This window comes from Pelobates fuscus, chromosome 9 (genome assembly GCF_036172605.1).
Source record: "Pelobates fuscus isolate aPelFus1 chromosome 9, aPelFus1.pri, whole genome shotgun sequence".
Taxonomy (NCBI): Eukaryota; Metazoa; Chordata; class Amphibia; order Anura; family Pelobatidae; genus Pelobates; species Pelobates fuscus.
The window spans coordinates 18,301,490-18,321,456 of record NC_086325.1 but is presented as its reverse complement, the minus strand read 5'-3'; the positions used below and the strand labels follow the sequence as shown (position 1 = coordinate 18,321,456).

The window sequence follows — 19,967 nt, the reverse complement described above, 5'->3', positions numbered from 1 at the left end:
GACGGTTTTTTAATGTTTTACTTTTTATTAACAGAAAATGTACTTTTCCTTCTCAAGTGACACATTTATCTGTACATTAACAAATCTATAGATCTTGACTATGGTCTCTCCACCTGTCAGTCACCGATCAGCACAGTTGCCTAAAATGACAGCATTTGGCTTCGTTTTACACAGGATAATGTGAGGGTAAAGGTTGGTTTTTCCTATGAGTTAGGGAAATAGTTCAATTGTGCATATATACATTCAGACATGGTTTTCGCATCTGTCATTTTTCTTTGTTTTCTTGCCCAGAACATAGTGTTTCTCACTAGTAAATAGACATAAGCTGTTGGTGGTTAAACTTAGAGAAGAGAGAACAACCCATGTGATTTCATGTATACGGAGTTAAAGGAGCTGGCCAAAAATCCCTGTACCAACCAATAACTTTGAGAAGTCTGGGTACGGTGTCTGCATTACTGATAAAACCCACGGAATCACATAATCGAGGCGTAGATGGTTGAACGGGGATTTGCAAGGTTTCGGGAGGGCTGCTTTGGTCCCAACTGTAGCTCAACGTAGGAAACATTATCCTCGTCCTGAGTAAATGGAAAAGAGAATTACAAGTATGTGAATTCCATAGAGGTGTTACTGGTTTCAGAGTGCACTTGCTGGCGCCTTGCTACCCATGTCCATCAGACAAAATGGGTTAATCTCATCATAAAGGCATTCTAACCGGGATCCCCTTACATGGACTAATTAACGCCAATACCATCCTCCTGTGGTGCTTAATAGCTTTCCATAAGGACCCTGACGTGAAGGTAGCCCCCCCCCCTCCTAGAGTAATCTATTTGAGGACAAACCATGGTGGTTTACACTCTCATTGAAATAGTATCCCAAATAAGAAACCACAGCTGGAGCTCAACCACAATGTCACCAATATCCCTACCCATGATTACTGAAACAGACCAGGAACGTGTACCGGTAATCTAATGTAGTAAACCTATAATACCAATACAGTAAACAGTTTATTATGGATAGAACATTAAAAAAAACCTCAAAGCTTTATGGTTGAAACCTCTATTTCCAGTTGGCTTGTGTTCTGGTTTAGGAGTAAGTAACATGGGGGTTATTAAGCGCATTAGGCAGCTCCCCTCTGATCGTCAAGAGATTCCTATGGATAAGTTGAATGTCTGATTTATATGTATAAAACGTCTTTTTTTTTTTTTTTTTTTTTTTTTTTATTTAGAATTATTTTCCTAAACTTCTGGTGCTTTATTTTGTATATATGATCCCTTTGTGTAGTGGACTGGAAGTCACCTGTACCAGTTCTACCTTATGATGCATGGCAGCCTTCAGGAGCTATAGCGCCACCTTATGTCCATTGTTGGTGTTGCTAATTGAGCCACATGTACTCTACAAATGGGGATCAGTTTGAAAGTTACCGGTGGGGCCACCTCTTTAAAGCTGCAGTTACTTACCATTTTCATGTCTGTCTTAAGGGTTTCTAAACGTAAAGTCTCTTTTAACGAACCAGTGCTGGATCGTTTCTCTGTAATACAAAGCCATGAAAATGAAACCTTCACCACACATGCTTTCACCTTTCTTCACTGGGAAGAAGTGTGTACAGGTATTGCTCAGACCTATCCTAATGTCCAGGGAGCAAGTTTCGGCTGTACTTATATTGTACACCAGTACTACAAAATTATTTTTAAAATGTTTTTTATTTACTAAACCTGTTTTGAGAAACTATTCAGCTTTTGCAGACTAAAATTTGCAGTTGGGTTCTCAATTCATTATTGTTTTAGTGAATAATTAACTATGAATTCCTTTCTCCCTTCTAATGAATATAATTGTTGGCATAAGGGCTTCAGCTATTCACATTAGTTTGGTCCTAATTTTGGGGAGTTGTCTGACATTAACCAGTGGAATAGAACAAAATGCCTGGCTGGATTTAAAAAATTAAAAAAATAACTGCATTGGAACTCTTTATTTTTTCAGTTTGCCTTGCCTAAAACTTGCAATTATCTGATCAATTCTCAGTTTAGTGATAAACCGCAGCCACAAGAGTGAATTTCAAAATGAGTAGATTACAAATGGAACAGGTAGAGGCTCAAACCAAGATAATTATGGCCAGGCAAAAGGAAAAATGAGAAAAATGGTACACAACTTCAAAATAAAACGGGGAAGTATTCAACAAGGGGATTACCTCTGTTTTTTCGCTTGTAAGCTGATTTCTTTCTGTAAAGAGAGAGCGAAGATCAGTTGCAGTTTGTGCAGAGAACAAACCGTTATAGCACAAATATCTGTCTGGAAAATTACCTGCATTGTTCCATCATGTAGCATGCTGTGGCAGTGGCGATGATGACAATGAGGAGAAGAATTAACACGATTACTGTGATAATTGATACTAGAATTCTGTGTGGAATTGTATTGCTTGCTGTAAAAATAAACATACAGTGCCTGTCAGCGTGGGTCACCTAAATGGGAAGGGACAAACTTATAGCACACAGTCTGTTACGGTGTTGTTGCCTCAGAAGGACAGACTATGTAAACTTTGACTTATACCCCCTTCTAACTGTCACAATGCAGGGGAGGGTCAGACTTTTTATCCCTTCCGTCAATGTCACGGTCACCCCAGAATGGATGTTTTGTTAACCCCTTAAGGACCAAACTTCTGGAATAAAAGGGAATCATGACGTCACACATGTCATGTGTCCTTAAGGGGTTAAAGAGCCGTGTAGCTTTTGTCACATACCTATATCTTTATCCATATCTCCTATCGGAGGTCCCAGGTCATACTGTGCTCTGATACGAGAGTTATACTCCAGTTCACAAGTCCATTGTCCATAGTTGTTTTGGTTGGTGAGGTCCAGAACGAACCTGTCTTTCTGTCTGTCCCCGTTAACGACGTTGCTTCCATTTAACTTCCAGATGAAATTAAAGTCCCTCTTAGGTTGAATGAAGTCCTTATGGCAAAAACTGCATAGCAGGGTGCCGAGTGAGGCTTGTTTTGTGAGTTCCAGAGACAGCAAAGGGTATGATGTACACCCTGCAAAGATAATTAGGGAAAAAGAGGGCAAAATGTGAAAATGCAGCATATACAGGTCTGAAAACATTCAAGGGCAGGGATGTCAAACTCCAGCTAAAAATAGCTGGTTAATGGACTACACTTCCAAAACCTTTTTGAATGCAAAAGATTGACAAATAGTTAAAGGAGTTCTCATCCAGTAACGTGGGAGTCAGTTTGCCAGCTCTGTTCTAGGGATTAGCGGGAAGAGGTTTAAAAAAAGTAGATTGAATTTGGTGGATCCACTTACGCTCTCCATCTAGAAAATCACAGCCCACACCGTGTCCACCAGCTAGCTGTGTGCTGGTGATGATGGGTGTTGCAGTGCAATGTAGCTTTGTGCAAAAACCATCCCGTCTCCTCTACAATCTCCTCCATCACTGGGCACTGATTTCTCGATACCACTTCATATCTGGTGGAATTCTACACAGAGATACAAAGTATTGTTCTATCGAACGACCTTCACTGCCCTAAGAAAGCTGTTTATGTGTAGGTGTCCGTTAGAATGGGCGGTAGGTAGAGCTGTGAAAAAGTTCTCTGTTCTCTGATTCTTACTTGGTTCAAGTTTTACAACCCTGCATTCATTTGAATCCCACTTATATTTTCCATAACTATGATCTCTACTGCATGCAGCCCATTATAATGTGGCCATAATGATAATCTCTACTGCATGCAGCCCATTATAATGTGGCCATAATGATGATCTCTACTGCATGCAGACCGTTATAATGTGGCCATAATGATAATCTCTACTGCATGCACCCCAGTATAATGTGGCCATAATGATGATCTCTACTGCATGCACCCCATTATAATGTGGCCATAATGATGATCTCTACTGCATGCAGACCATTATAATGTGGCCATAATGATGATCTTTACCGAATGCAGACCGCTATAATGTGTTATAATCAGTGCCACCTTAACCGCATTATGAGCCTCCGGGCAAAGTGGTGCACTGGGGCTCTGCCTACACAACTCCTCACAGGAATAAAACTGATTAAATTGAGCTTATATTTATTGGTACCTTCAATAAATGCAATACATACATACACAGACTGCTGAATATACTCACAGACTGCCAAATACACGGGCACACAGACAGACTGCTGAGTACATATGCACAATCTGCTGAATACGCACAGGCTGCTGAATATAGTCACAGACTGCATAATACACGCGCACACAGACTGTTGAATACACACACTGACTGCTGAGTACATACGCACAATCCGCTGAATACACGCACAGATACTACTGAATACACACAGACACTGGTGAATACACACACAGAAATTGCTAGATACACCCAGACTCAGGGGCGTATTAGCCGCGAGGCAAACAAGGCATTTGCCTTGGGCGGCATTTTCCAGGGGGCGGCAAAAAACGCCACCCCCAAATGCCCAAGGCAAATGTCTTGTTAGCCTTGCGGCTAACAGACATGCTGGGCTGGTTGCTGGTTGCTGGGCGGCCGGCGAGGGAGCTCTTCCCCTGAGCTCTCTGCTCAGCTCCCTCGCGCGCCGCCCGCAGAGTGAGACTGGGAGCCGGAATATGACGTCATATTCCGGCTCCACCTCCCAGCCTCACTCTGCGCGCGGCGCGCGAGGGAGCTGAGCAGAGAGCTCAGGGGAAGAGCTCCCTCGCCGGCCGCCCAGACTGCCCGCCAGTGCCGCCCTGCAGCCACTGGACCACCAGGGAATGGGAGAACCCCCCCCCCCACCCCCACCCCCAGCATTCCCAAAGGTAAGGAGGCTGGGGGGGAGTAAATAAAAAAAAAAAAGTATTAATGTGAGTGTGTCTCTGACTGTGTGTGTCTGATAGTGTGTGTGTGTGTGTGTGTGTGTGTCTGATAGTGTGTGTGTGTGTGTGTGTGTGTGTGTGTGTCTGATAGTGTGAGTGTGTGTGTGTGTGTGTGTGTCTGTTAGTGTGTGTGTGTGTGTGTGTGTCTGTTAGTGTGTGTGTGTGTGTCTGTTAGTGTGTGTGTGTGACTGTGTGTGTGTCTGTTAGTGTGTGTGTGTGTGACTGTGTGTGTGTCTGTTAGTGTGTGTGTGTGTCTGTTAGTGTGTGTGTGTGTGTCTGACTGTGTGTGTCTTAGTGTGTGTGTCTGACTGTGTGTGTCTTAGTGTGTGTGTGTCTTAGTGTGTGTCTCACTGTGTGTGTCTGTTAGTGTGTGTCTGTCCGACTGTGTGTGTCTGTTAGTGTGTGTGTCTCACTGTGTGTGTGTGTCCGACTGTGTGTGTTTGTTAGTGTGTGTGTCTGTTTGTTAGTGTGTGTGTCTGTTAGTGTGTGTCCGACTGTGTGTGTCTGTTAGCTAGTGTATGCGTATCTGTCAGTGAATGTGTGTGTATTTAGAAGGCGGGGCAGGGGGGAAGGGTTGGGTGGCGCGCGCGGGGGGGGGTGTCTGAGTTTTGTCCTGCCTAGGGCAGCACAAAACCAAGATACACCACTGCCCAGACTGCTGAATACAAACACATACACACAGTGCTGAATACACCCAAACTGCAGTGAGGGGTGTGTGTGTGTGAAAGGTGCAGTGTTTGTGCGTGAGGAGTGCTGTGTGTGTGAGAGGTACAGGGAGCAAATATTTTTTATTTTTTTATTATGATGAATAAAATATTTATGTACCCCTCACCCTCCTTCTTACCTTTTGGTGAAGGAGGGGGACACAGCCAGCCCTGGCGGTCCGTTGGTGAGTTCTGTTTAGCCTGCAGTTCCTCTGGCTGCAGGCTATCTTCACTCCTCCCGTGCGCAGCATGCTGTGTGGAGCGTATGCATGGCAATGCTCCACACAGCCTGCTTGTGCACGGAGTGATCTTCCTCCCAGGTCACTCCCCCTTCCTCTGGGTTCTACCTCCCCGATCAAAGGGCCCTTGGGCGGGTGAGAGAGATCTCTGATCTCCTCACCAGCCTGAGAGGGCCCACAGCCATAAAACAGGGTTGTCTCTCCATGAGCTGGTAGGGGAGATCAAAGGATGCCCAGGGGGAAAGACGGCCCTAGCCACAATGATGAACACCATTTTAAACTTTCCGTTTAAGTGGCAATAAGGAATCAATTAATATTATTCCAAAATATTATTCATCAGTTATTTGTGTGTGGGGAAAATATTTCAATGTTTTCTGGTTATTATAAGTAATCATTTTGTGAATAATTTATTTATACCTTAGTAAACCCTTCAGTATAAAGACAATTACAAATTCCATGTGTTTTTAAATGTTTGGTCTCTCTATTACTGGCGATCCAATATAGTGTGTATATACTCGAATCGTGACAATATCCCTTTACTTTAAGATATTTTTTTCAATCAATGGGGAGCTACGGATTGGTTTAGAGCAATCAGCTGATTGCTCTGAGTCTAAGTCAATCAGCGGCGACACTCCGCGCTTCCTGTAACTGAGATTCAGAAGATGCCACTTCGGGGACCTGCAGATCGCCGCAGGAGGCAAACTGTCGGGTTAAACCGTTTTTGAAAGGAGTTTTTTTTTTTTTTTTTTTAAATAAAGTATATGTTAAAAAAACAAAAAGAGAGGTATTCATTCCTACCGTTTGATATATGACAAAGTCCTTTATCCATATACAAAACCAGTTAGTCTGTATGAGCATGCCCATTTCAGTCTCGGCACAGACGCAGGGAAGACCATATGGACTAAATGTTGGTTTTCAAACACTAGGATCAAAAAACATACTGATTCTAGGACTGTGGGGGACTGCAGATCCCTCTTTCACTCCTGCCAGGGTGCTGGTGAACTGAGGCCAACTCTCACCTATAGTGCCACACCACCTTATGCATATATGTGGCTGAACAGTCCTGTCCTGTCCTGTACAAAAGGGGTGACAAATCTATTTCTTTTTGAACTTATATTTTATTTAAAAAAACTAAAAAAAACTTTTCTGATGAGTGGTCCTTAAACTGTTTGCAAACACCTGCTTAATCTGGGAGTGAGCCACTGCGCATCGGGCTCCAAAACCACTCCAACTTCTCTGTGTGTCAGTGTGATACCCTGAAGGGGGAGGGACAGACTCGTAGCACCCCTATTTGCGTCACTGTGTGGTGGGGTTGACTGATTCATAGCTACTTATCAGATTCTTTTATCAGATACCTTTATACAAGTTCCTCTGTCTGAATTGTGCTGGCTCCATGTTATACTCTGCATTGATATAAGAATAATTTTTCAGTTCACATTTCACTGTCCACGGTTTGTTGTTGTTATAATTGCGTTCCAGGGGGTACCGGCCTTTCTGTTTGCTTTTGTTATTGACCTTTGCTCCATTTAATTTCCAGATAAAAACGATACCGTTCTTGGGTTCAATTAGGTCCTTATGGCAAAAGCTGCATAGCAAGGCGTCACCGTGTTCTACGAGTTCCAGAGACAGCTCTGGGTAAGATAGACATCCTGCTGAGATAATTATACAAACGGGAATGAGAGGCCGAAACATGCAAAACATTGCAGCAAACACAAAGAAAACAATGAAAGACAATGTCTTAACAGGATGTTCTGTCCCCTCTCCCCCCCATGCATTCTAAAAGAAACTTCGGACCCCTAAAGCACTTTAGCCCTAAGGAGCTTCATGCATGAAAAGTGTGCTCTTTTCTTTTACCAAAAATGCAAGTTTCAATAAAAATGTACACTTTTATAAATTAACCTTGTTACAACCCCGGCTGTTAGTAAACAGGTCCTGTTACTTCCTGTTTTGGTTAGCTCAGTGGAGCTAAAATCAAGAGGCAGCAATTGCCCAGAGCACCTGTCTTACAAAGATTTCTCATTTACCTGAGTTGGGAAGTCTGTGATTGGACAGACACAGTAAGTGTGGGCGTGGTTAGAAGGGGAGGGCTTTTAAACGATCTGCAGCTTTTGCAAGCTGTTGTTAGATACACAACAATGAAAAATACAAACATAGTTTTGTGTTTGGATAGTGCAGTGTCCCTTTAAGGTTCCAATCCTTATTACATCAGCAGAATAACTGAAGATGATGGGAATCAATGTTTTTATGTACAGATACAAACTTTCACCTGTATCCATGAATATGGAATTTATTAATTCTGATGGTCATTCCGTATATACTCTGCTATAATACACTTTACCGGCTGTTGGGTTGTACTAAACATTATTAGAAGATATTGAACCTGCAGACTTTGCAGTTTGCCATCTCTTTTCCTCTTTGCTGCACGTTGGCGACCGACTATGCCACAGGTAAAGGATCATAAATTTAAAATAAAAATAAAAAACATCTTCTTTTACCATCAGCTCCTTTACTTGAAGACTCAAAGAATGACCCCATCTCCTGTAGAAGGATATTAGTCGCCATATGGGCAGGCGGAATCAGAACAAACCCCCCACATAGCTAACTCAATAAAACACGGACACTAGGGTATATGGGTCAAAATTGTCCAAAATTTGCTTTTATTAATAATAGTAATAAATTAACATTGATAAGGTCATTGCCCCGCCCCTTCCCGCCATACCACATCCGGATGCTCACAGTTAGATATAAAAGGCAATGACCCATGTATAAATTAATAACATAAAACAGTATTTCAACATAAACAGAAATTAAAGTGCCAACATTTTAATTAACCATGGTAAGGGTATAACCGGATACCCCTACTCCACCAGGTTCTGAGGCACCGACGGGCTCGAAACCTTTTAAAATTACCAAGAACCATATTAACCATTTCCAAAACCATCCTAAAGGAGAGCTTATTTCCTATCCTTCAGCTCCCTATCCCGCCGCTGTGACAGAACGGGAAAACCCCACCATTAAAACCTTGGAGGGAGCGAGGGACAAACTCAGCCAGGTAGGCAAGTTAAAAGTGAATTTCCTAAGATGGCTGCCTATTTATATAGCCCAGCCCCTAACCCTGTAAACCACCAATTCCTACATAGCTTCTTCCTAATGCCCATCTCCTAGCCCTGTCAAGGCCCCTTTCCACTAAGCTGTGCTTTTGCCACACGGGGCTTCAATAATGAGTGTCTAACAATGTCATACCAATGCTTAATAATTCTCCAAGTGAAAGCAATCGGAGCCCAGAGAATGGCTGGGGACCTCAGAGCCCAGATCTCTAGAATTGTTGAATCAGCCCTCGTCTCTCCCTTTAACTTTATTAACATGTCAGAAACGGCTTGTGTTCACACATCTCTCCCTGATCTCCCTCTGGTCCTTAGGTCATTGTATCGGTATTCTTTAAAATGAAATGTCTGCATTTTAATTGGAGGTTTTTATTTTGTTGCGTCCGATCTTTCTCTAACAGTAATCATGTTTAAAAGTAATGTATTTTTCTTGAAGATACTTTATATGTTTCTGGTATTGCGCAACTCCCACAATCCCAGGTGCCGCAAGCATGTCAAAGATGGCTCTTACATATGAGATTTTAGTTAAAGTGTCCCCCTTTACAGGGCAAACTGCCAGGCGTTATAAACTGTGTATTAAAAAGTTCTCAGAGTCCTCTGTTTCAGATCAGCTATTCTGGCATTAAATGTGAAATTCTCAGGTTAATTCCAAACAATTCACAATTTTAGTGTCAGTTATTTTAATACGGCGTCTCGTGCGTACACTCAGCCGCACTCGCTGCTAGAAGGACTTTGTATTTTACGTCTGAGCAGACGGGGATCAGTAGAACTTTCAGATACACTTTCAGGCGCTTAACGAAGTCTTCACCATTCATTGCTCAGTCAGACACCTACATATTCAAGCCCACTCACACTTACCTTGAGCATCACAATGTGCGACCCCTACACTGAGCGTCAGCAAGACCTGCAGCAACATTCCACTGTTCGTGTCACTTCTTCTCCTCTGTCTGCGCTTTCTGTTCATCTGCCTGTCTGCGTCGGTTACTGTATTGATCTGTCTTTTATACCCTTATATCTGTCTGTCCTTTCAGACCCTATATATCTATGTCCTCCCTGCCCCTCCGTTTGACTGTCTGTCTATCCTACCTAACACACAGAAAGACAGAAAAAGGGAGCGTTGGCAATCTGCTTTTTGTCTGTCCTTACTTCTGTCCCATTTTGTGTCTGTATCTTTCCCTCTCTCTCCCGTTCTTTGTCTGTCTCTCCTTCTCTTTGACTCTACTTGTCTCTTTCTGTCTCTCTACCTCTCACTCTCCCTCCTGCCGTCCATCAGGAAGGGATGAGGGAGCAGCATTTACTAAGAGTTATCTGGTACACACAGACTCAACACATGTCATTGTGTTTTAAACCCATCATAAGTGTTTATATTTACACTTATATCAGTGGAAGGGGGAGCTCTGGCTGGATTTCTCACTAACAGCTGCAGGAAATCAACATGCGTTACTAACCCTTCCTAAAAACCAAACAAACCTTAATATATAACATTAAAATTCGGATCCGAAAAAAATATTCTTAAAGGAATAGCACACCATTTATTTTTCTCTCTGATGTATAAACTATCGGGCATATAGTGGTTAATCTTTCTAAAATCTTTTATTTGTTGGTCAAGCAGCGTAGTACATTCGATTAACATCTGTTTATAATGTGTGTCTGGCTCGACCTATTTTTCTAATTAACAGGACAGGCCTTATGCAAACTGCAACAGTTACACATGAGAGAGAGAGAGAGAGAGAGAGAGAGGAACAAAATGGTGGCGTGAGTGTTGTCCTGCTGCGAAACTATTAATCCTGGTAATAATTTAAATCGATTTTTCCCATGGTTCCCATATGTTATTGTATGCAGGTGGATCTGTTTTTTTACCATCAATTTATCCTTAATTTATGTATTGTCTATTATGCTATCACAGCCCCGGCAGGCAGTACCAAGACCTGCAACCATGTTACTGCCAGATCCCTCCTGGCCGACAGGGCGATTCTTTAATATTATAATATTTTAAAAGGTGAGCCTATCTTTTTAGGCCTAGCTAATAGAATAATCTCCCAATGTTTTTTTTTTGTGTGTAGTGTCTGTTATAAGTTGGCTGCCCTTTGCCCAGGTATTATGGTCTTTTAGCGAATATTAAACCGAAAATTATTAGCAAGTTTAAAGCTATTGATCCTTTTTTTTATTGTATTGACCATAGAAAATATATAAAACAGGAAAATGTATATCAACGTGTCATATTTATTGTATTTGAATACACATTATTGTGCACAGAAAATGTGAAAAAAGACAAAATGAAGACACCAAATATATAATTAGAATTAACTTTATTGATATCTTGTGAATTATAATTACATTGTGAAAATCTAAATTCACCCACAGCCTAGAAATAGAATCGAAATAGAAATAGAGTGTAAAAATATAAAAATATCCAATCAAAAGATAAATATTAAAAAGTCACAAAGATCGGAGGGGTATACACACAGCCCAAATAAGTACCAACAGTGGGATCTACCTACAGCAGGGATAGGCAACCTTCGGCTCTCCAGATGTTGTGGACTACATCCCCCATAATGCTCTTACACACATAATGCTGGCAAAGCATCATGGGAGGTGTAGTCCAAAACATCTGCAGAGCCGAAGGTTGCCTATGCCTGACCTACAGCGATTCTTAAAGCACCAGTGTATCAGATTGTATCGAAGCCACAATTATACAAGAGAAAAGTGAATTCTCTGCATGAATAATAACAGTTTAACGCATTTCAGTGTAAAAGATTGAGGCCAAAGCAATTTCAGGGCACCCTGGCAATTCCTCAATATCACCCTATGACAGGGAGGGTTCCCATAGCTGACAAAGCATTATAGAAATTGTAGTTTAGCTGAGTCTACCTTTCTCTACACCTGAACCTTATATACACACTGATTGCCCGTTTGCACTGGGCTGCCCAATAAAGTATTAAATGGACATATTTGTATCAATAGTTATTGTATTTGATTGAGCTTTCTGTTACCTGTAAAGCAAGTTTTCAATAATTATGAGTTACTCTTAATATTATATTGCATGCGTCAGCCTCAGCTAACAATCTCATCCAGTGAATAACGTCCAGAGTTTCTTATGCATCGGTAGGATAATGTAGAAGTACGAACTTTCTCTTTAGCATAATAAAACAGGCCACGAGTACCAGGGTGTCAGGTAATTATTAAACTGTTTGTAATAGGATGCTGTAGTGGTTATGGTGTGTAGACAGTCCCATTAAAAGAAACAAATGATTTTATGGGAAAAAAAAAAGACTAGATCGTTTTGAACAAAATAAAACAGAGGGGTAGGTGCAGCCTGAAGTGTCCTTAAAAGGTTATGTAGCACTAAAATTAGAGAAAACACAGGAAATGATAGTGTATCAAATATTTTGAGAACAAGATTCCAAAATGAAGTAGGTATATAAATATACACCTCTGGACTTTTATACTTAGAGTACTGCACTATATATTTTTACTCTGTTCTCTTTTTATGCCTGCGAGACTCTTTACCTCCCCTTACAAGAATTAATTACCTGCAATACAAGAATTACACTATATCCTCAGACGGGGATCATAGCGCTCAGTAGCTAAAGTCGGATCTGGATAGCAGGTCCAGCAAAGTGCACATTTAATATTTTCATTTATCCATCACTTCAAAGACTTCATACACTATCAGTTCCTCTATTTTCTCAACTTTTGTTGTTACCTAACCTTTTAAGGACACTTCAGGCGCTGCATCTATCCCTCTGTTTTACTTGACTTTTATTCAGCTGGAGATGAGAGACACCGAAATTTGGTTGTTAAGCTGCAACAGAGAACTGTTTCAGTATTATACAAACGCTGAATTTATCTTTCATCTTCTTTAGTTTTGAACAAAATGCTTTAACTATGGGTCTGCAGTCATGGTTTGGATATTACTGAAGAATAGGTCAGAATGGCCGATGTTAAGCCATCCCGCTGTGACTGTGAGAGAAAGCGTGTGTTTAGGGCATTGTGCGCCAGGGGTATTGGAGCTACATTCACTCAGAGGAAACCAGTTTGTTTGACGTTTTTCATTAGACAATCATGATTGGCTGTAACTTGCTGTATTCCAGCAATTTGTAACGAGAAGAATCTGGTAAAAAAAAAAAAAGACAACTTAGTCAATGGATTTATAAATATTTACAGCGTATGGATTTCATGACATGCTTTGGAATGACAGGCACTGATTTGATTTCTTGCTGGTAATTAATGCAGTTTCTGCCGAAGCATTTAAAATATTTAAATTAAATTATAAAGAGGGGCACAGGATTGCGTCTCACTCCCCAAACTCTCTTTATCAGTGCATGGGCCAGTAAAACTAAAATGTAGATGGATGATCTAGATTTCTCAATAACCAGGAGCATGTATACAGTTACGATGCTGACATGAGAAGATGTTAAGCTAAAAAAGCACCATTCATTCATAGATCTACATTGTAAGTTTGCAACATTTGAAATAGGACAATTCTTTGCAGCGACACAGAAAAGGTTATGGACATTGTAAGGTTAGGGTTGGAAGGGGATGTTCAACATGCGTTCAACATGCCAAGGAGCATTTCAACATGCGTTCATGCGAACTTTACAGCAGTCCATTGCTTGATAGAGCCCATCTGTTGGGTTAACAGGAGGAACATTTGCAAACGTTGTGACTTGATATGTCTGGATTGGGGATAATATATGTTTGAGGTTAAGACTCCTTAATAACTAGGGAATAAACATTGAAAAAAAAGAGTCATCGAAGTGTTCTGGTCTAAACTCGCCTATTGTGCTAACAGTTGGGCAATCACCATGGAAACCCAAGAAATTAACAGGTACATTCCATTGGTGACTTCTTTCCTTATACATTTTTGCAGCACTTTATTAAATTATTAAGTCTCCCCCAATGATTGATATTTTCCTGCCCTCTTTAACATTCATCATGTTCTCAGCCTTTTCATCATCACCTATGGTCTCTCCTACACACCATACCCCTGGGTATTAGAGGGTCCAGGTCACCAGTGACTAGTTATAGTCCCACACTCAGAATTCTAAATGGTGCATTGTGGGTAGTCTTGCTTGACCTGCAGCCCTTTTGGTTGCTTGGCGGACAATATAGATGTATCTTGCCATGTAGCTACGGTAGTTTTTTTTCCATTTGCTTATAGTGTTTTTCTAATGAAAAGGTAGGGAGTACAGTTCACATGTTTTGGAACTTCGTCTTACCGAGAGTAGATGCCCAGTTACTTGAAAAGATACATAGAAAGAATGATAAGGCTGGAGGGAACCAATACATTGTCTGCAGAGAAATGAGAAAAAAATGGCAAACCGTTCATATAATTCATTAAAACCCAAGATATTTTCTCTGACAAGTTACAATTTCTAGGCAGCAATACTACAGTCATTACGTAATATTAAAGAGAATTATATTGTAAAATAATGTGACTTTAGTCACATTATATTGCAATATTTATTTTAATCTAGCACAACGGATTATTAACTAAACTGTAATTTTTTGGGAGGGTTTAAAATTATAAGACAAAGTGGATTTAGATTTTTAACTTTTCAGAGAATAACGGAAAATTTTAATTTTAATGAACAACCATCACTAATAGTTTATCTTGCAAAGATTCAAAATATACCCAGGTCAAGTGAATGCAGATTTTATCCAACAGGACAACTGAGCCTTAATTTTGTAAAATGTTCATAAAGTCATCGGAACTCCTTGTTTAGCTAATAAACCCAGAGTTTTCCTCGTTTTACTCTGTATATATGCAATAGAAATAACATATAAACAATCTATCTGACTCGGCTCCTCTAAAAACACCTGTATTCAAACTTTTATTGATTAGTTAATGATAGTTTCCTATCACTGATCTGAACATCTCTACAGAAAGACAAACTAATTATATATATATATCTTTTTTGGAAGATGGTCTTCTCTTTTGCCCATTCTCACCCAGATCTAAGTAGATTGCAGTCTGCATTTTATACAGACCCTGATGTAGAAATGTTTAGACGATTCTCTGCTTTGGGCCCAAGCTCCTGGGAGCTACTTCATGAAAGGTTGACAATATTAATACTAATGATTCCCTCTTGGCCTCCTATGATTGCTGATCTTCACAGGTCCATGAATGGGTTAGTGCAAGAGGGCAGATATAGATGTGTTCATTTACTGAATCCTACAATGCACACCTCTCTTACTGCTCTCCCATGCATAGATGGATGCAGAATGGATGGATGGATTAATAATGGATGAGTTAGGATGGGATGGATGGATTGATGGATGGATGAATGGATTAATAATGGATGGATGAAGGATGAGATGGATGGATGGATTAATAATGGATGGATGGATGGATGGATGGATGGATGGATTGATGGATGGATGGATTGATGGATGAATGGATGGATGGATGGATTGATGGATGAATGGATGGATGGATTGATGGATGGATGGATGGATGAATGGATGGATTGATGGATGGATGAAGGATGGATTAATAATGGATGGATGAAGGATGGGATGGATGGATGGATTGATGGATGGATGAATGGATGGATGGATTGATGGATGGATGAATGAATGGATGGATTGATGGATGGATGAAGGATGGATTAATAATGGATGGATGAAGGATGAGATGGATGGATTAATGATGGATGGATGGATGAATGGATGGATTGATGGATGGATGAAGGATGGATTAATAATGGATGGATGGATGGATTGATGGATGAATGGATGGATGGAGTAATAATGGATAGGTGAAGAATGGGATGGATGGATGGATTAATAATGGATAGATGGATGGATTGATGGATGAATGGATGGATGGATTGGATGGATGGATGGATGGATGGATGGATGAATGGATGGATTGATGGATGGATGAAGGATGGATTAATAATGGATGGATGGATGGATGGATTGATGGATGAATGGATGGATGGATTAATAATGGATAGGTGAAGAATGGCATGGATGGATTAATAATGGATGGATAGATGAATAGGGATGGATTGATGGATGGATGAAGGATGGGATGGATGGAAGGAAGGAAGGGGTGGTTGGTTGGTTGGATAGATGGATGGAAGGAAAGGATGGAATGGATGGATTGATGAATAATAGATGGATGGATGAAGAATGGATGGATAGAAGGAAAGGATGGAATGGATGGTTGGGTGGATGGAGGGTTGGAAGGAAAGAATGGAATGTGTTGGTGGATGAATGGATCTAAGGAAAGGATAGATTTCTCCCTGGGCCTGCAAGGCTATTGATGACCCAAGTTTCCACAATTATTCACTAAAGTGTAAACTGTCTAAAATTCAAGTAAATTTCACATTTTTGACCAAAATAGCCAAACTGAAAACGTAGTGTCTTTGAGAATTTTTACACATTTATGTGAGAATGTTCCGGAACCGGAATGTTGAATGGTTGCTAATACATTCGGCAACTGTACGGTGGATGAGGGCCTGAAGAAAAATTGTTTCTTTCGCCCACTCTTATCCCTACAGCTGTTTGCCCTCTCAACTCCAGTAAAAGGCCCAGGTCTATTCATTGTAACCATCAAACCATCTATGTCTCCAGTATGTGATAGTGCAATTATATCCAATTAAAACATATTTTATATATAACGCAACACTTACAAACAATAATCATAAATATTTCTAAAGGTTATTAATGATATGGAGTTCTGCTATTGTGCAATAGTTAACAGAAAATATCTTCATCTTCCTTAAATTCTCGGAGAAGGTCTACCTCCTGCATCTTACAGCAGTCCAGACCAGTGTCAGCCGCTAACGTGTAACTGTTTATTTTATACGTGTTTTAAATAATATGTTACCGGGAGCTGTATTGTTTGTGCTCGTGAGAAAATCTCAGGAGAGGAAAATGCATTGTTCTTAGCAAAACGCTTTATCTAAATGAATATCACCTGGTGACGTCATATTATATTTAGCAATGGATTGTTATATCATACCAGCTGGTATAATAATTAACTATGGAATATACCTTACAGCGTATTATAAAATATCCAATATGAGTCTACCTTATGGATTATAATGCAATATATCTCCTATCATCTGTCCTTCTCTTCTTTAATGAAATATAATAAATCCTACATTAATTGCCATTATAGACTGTAATATTATATACATAAAATGCAGCCGCCATTTTAGACTAAAATTAAATATATCTCATAACTACTTACCAAATAGAGTGTAGCCTCTCTCATATTAACTGATCTTATAGACTATAATATAATGTAATATATATCAACTGACCTTATAGGCAGACATTAATATATATATATATATATTTCATATCAGTTGACCTTAGTGTTGCCACTTGAAACAAATACTGGCATTCTAATTTGCATAATTAATTTTAAATTTGTGACATCACAGGACCTGCCATCACAAGAGAGAAAACATTTGGAAGGTGATAATTCCTTAAATCAATTTAAAAAAAACTACTTATAATGTGTGTACTATGTCTGACTGTGCATGTAGCATTATGTATGTGAATCACTGTGTGTATAACAGTGTGTGTAAACTGTGTCTAAGTGTGTTTGTAGTATTATGTTATGTCATGTTGTGCATTTTGTATAGCAGTATGTTTCATTTTGTGTATACTGTGTCTGTGTGTGTCATTGTGTGTATACTATGTATGTGCGTGTGTGTCATTGTGTGTATACCATGTCTGTGTGCGTGTGTCATAGTGTGTATACTGTGTCTGTGTGTGTCATTGTGTGTATACTATGTATGCGTGTGTGTGTGTGTTATTGTGCATATACAATGTCTGTGTGCATGTGTCATAGTGTGTATACTGTGTCTGTGTGTGTCATTGTGTATATACTGTGTCTGAGTGTGTGTGTCATTGTGTGTATACTATGTCTGTGTGTGTGTCATTGTGTGTATACTGTGTCTGTGTGTGTAATTGTGTGTGTATACTATGTCTGTGTGTGTTATTGTGCATATACTGTGTCTGTGTGTGTCATTGTGTGTATACTATGTCTGTGTGTGTTATTGTGTGCATACTGTTCAGAAAACACTGGACAGAAACCTTTTGATGTCCCTTGACTTGCAAGCTGACGACTTACGTGTCTGTGTAGAAGCCTTAGAGTTCACTGTTGACTTAGTTGGTGGAGAGGGCGAGGTGGTTCTGATCTCCTTAGTTGGAGCTGCCGACTGGACAAAATAGAAGAGATTAATGCTGTACAGGATACTGATAGCTGTCTTACAATTACATCCAATATTTCTATTTGATTGCTTTATGTAAGTCACGTTAATTTTGTTTCTCACATTTTATAGACACAAGACATTTTGTTGCACACTCAGGTTAAATGATACCTCACATCCTGACGTTATCCATCTCCCATGTACTTGGTTATTTTGTAAATCATTGTGAGTCCTGATATCAACTATTTCCTTATTTTTCATATTTTCAATCCGACATTTATTAAAATGTGCTGAAGTTGTTATGGTGCATGCAGTCTCGTAAAGAATAAAGAGTTTGATTTAGAGCATGTACCTCCAATCCCTAAAAGCTACAATGTTGTTGTCCTGGTTATGAGGTTTTTCCACTTTGCGTGTGCAGGGAGGGAGGGTGGACATGGGGTGAAATTTAAACACATTTTTTTTTTAAAAACTGCCTTATGCTCAGAGGGAAGCTCATTACATCTGTTTCTAACAAACAGTGTTCTCTATCATTTCTGAGCAGAATTGATATCAGGCAGTCCGGAAAAGAGTTCCATGCGTCCTAAGTCATGTGCGCCGGGGGTGCAACCAGCATCTGGCACAAAATTGCAGAACTTCTACAAACAGGGCCACTTCTAAAAACAGACGCGGTCGAGGTAGTTGGAATAACCCCTTACATAAAGGTGCACTGCCTGCACTTGTACTATTTGTTGAGCGGAACTGCGCCTGATCCCATAAAACCCTGCTGGTAAGGGATTTATATCTAATCTGTGTATGTGCAGTAAAATGTATATGTATAGCTTGGTGGATAGACGAGACAGGGGGGATATAATAGAAACATTTAAATACATAAAGGGAATAAACACAGTAAAGGAGGAGACTATATTTAAAGAAAAAAAACTACCACAACAAGAGGACATAGTCTTAAATTAGAGGGACAAAGGTTTAAAAATAATATCAGGAAGTATTACTTTACTGAGAGGGTAGTGGATGCATGGAATAGCCTTCCAGCTGAAGTGGTAGAGGTTAACACAGTAAAGGAGTTTAAGCATGCGTGGGATAGGCATATGGCTATCCTAGCTATAAGATAAGGCCAGGGACTAATGAAAGTATTTAGAAAACTGGGCAGACTAGATTGGCCGAACGGTTCTTATCTGCCGTCACATTCTATGTTTCTATGTTTCTATGTTAAAATACAATAAGCTGAGATGCAAAACTGTTGATATTTTGAGGATTAATAACATGTAAAGCAATGGCTAGTAAAGTCACCACTTTTTGTATAAAATAATCTGTAATTCAATTGGCTAAGGTGTATTCTTTTTATTTTATTTTATTTTTATTTAAAGGATCGGGGACACATGGCATAAATTGCATTTCATGACTCCTCTGAACAATTTAAGTTGTGCGATTTTATTATTATTATTATTATTGCCATTTATATAGCGCCAACAGATTCCGTAGCACTTTACAATATTATGAGAGGGGGAGAGTTTAACTATAAATAGGACAATTACAAAAAACTTACAGGAACGATAGGTTGAAGAGGACCCTGCTCAAAGAGCTTACAGTCTATAGGAGGTGGGGTATAAAACACAATAGGACAGGAGATAGCAATCAAATACGGTGGGAGTGAAGCAAAGCTGGAGGAGAGACTAGAGTGCTGTCCTTTAGGAGAAAGCAAGAGACAGGTATGTGAGGTAGAGGTTACTCTGGGAGGCCATAAGCTTTCCTAAAGAGATGGGTTTTAAGGCACTTCTTAAATGATGCAAGTCTCTTTGACATTTAAACATTCCACACGGATTGTTGTCTATTATTTTCACATGGACCCACCTTTTTTCCAGGTTCTGATGGTTGAGTAATGTCCATAGTTGTTTTTC

General features: G+C 40.0%; 1 protein-coding gene and 1 long non-coding RNA gene across 3 annotated transcripts; both read right to left on the bottom strand.

The window, feature by feature from the left end:
- Positions 1 to 25: 25 nt before the first annotated feature.
- Positions 26 to 10,189, bottom strand: LOC134572427 (uncharacterized). Of its 2 annotated transcripts, none has more exons than XM_063431392.1 (7): positions 9,752 to 10,189; positions 7,145 to 7,438; positions 2,735 to 3,028; positions 2,299 to 2,416; positions 2,186 to 2,217; positions 1,458 to 1,528; positions 26 to 575 (listed from the first exon to the last, which is right to left on the bottom strand). In XM_063431392.1, exons 1-7 carry the CDS (start codon positions 9,855 to 9,857, stop codon positions 474 to 476), a joined length of 1,017 nt encoding a protein of 338 aa, XP_063287462.1. In that variant the 5' UTR covers positions 9,858 to 10,189; the 3' UTR covers positions 26 to 473. The 2 variants fall into 2 exon arrangements, with proteins under 2 accessions (XP_063287462.1, XP_063287460.1); XM_063431390.1 differs by having other exon boundaries at positions 7,145 to 7,441; positions 9,752 to 10,188.
- Positions 10,190 to 12,428: 2,239 nt separating this feature from the next.
- On the bottom strand, positions 12,429 to 19,963 carry LOC134573479 (uncharacterized). The gene is made up of 4 exons (XR_010085328.1): positions 19,921 to 19,963; positions 17,994 to 18,081; positions 14,116 to 14,188; positions 12,429 to 13,007 (listed from the first exon to the last, which is right to left on the bottom strand). It is a non-coding gene; the product is annotated as an uncharacterized LOC134573479 (long non-coding RNA).
- Positions 19,964 to 19,967: the final 4 nt, after the last annotated feature.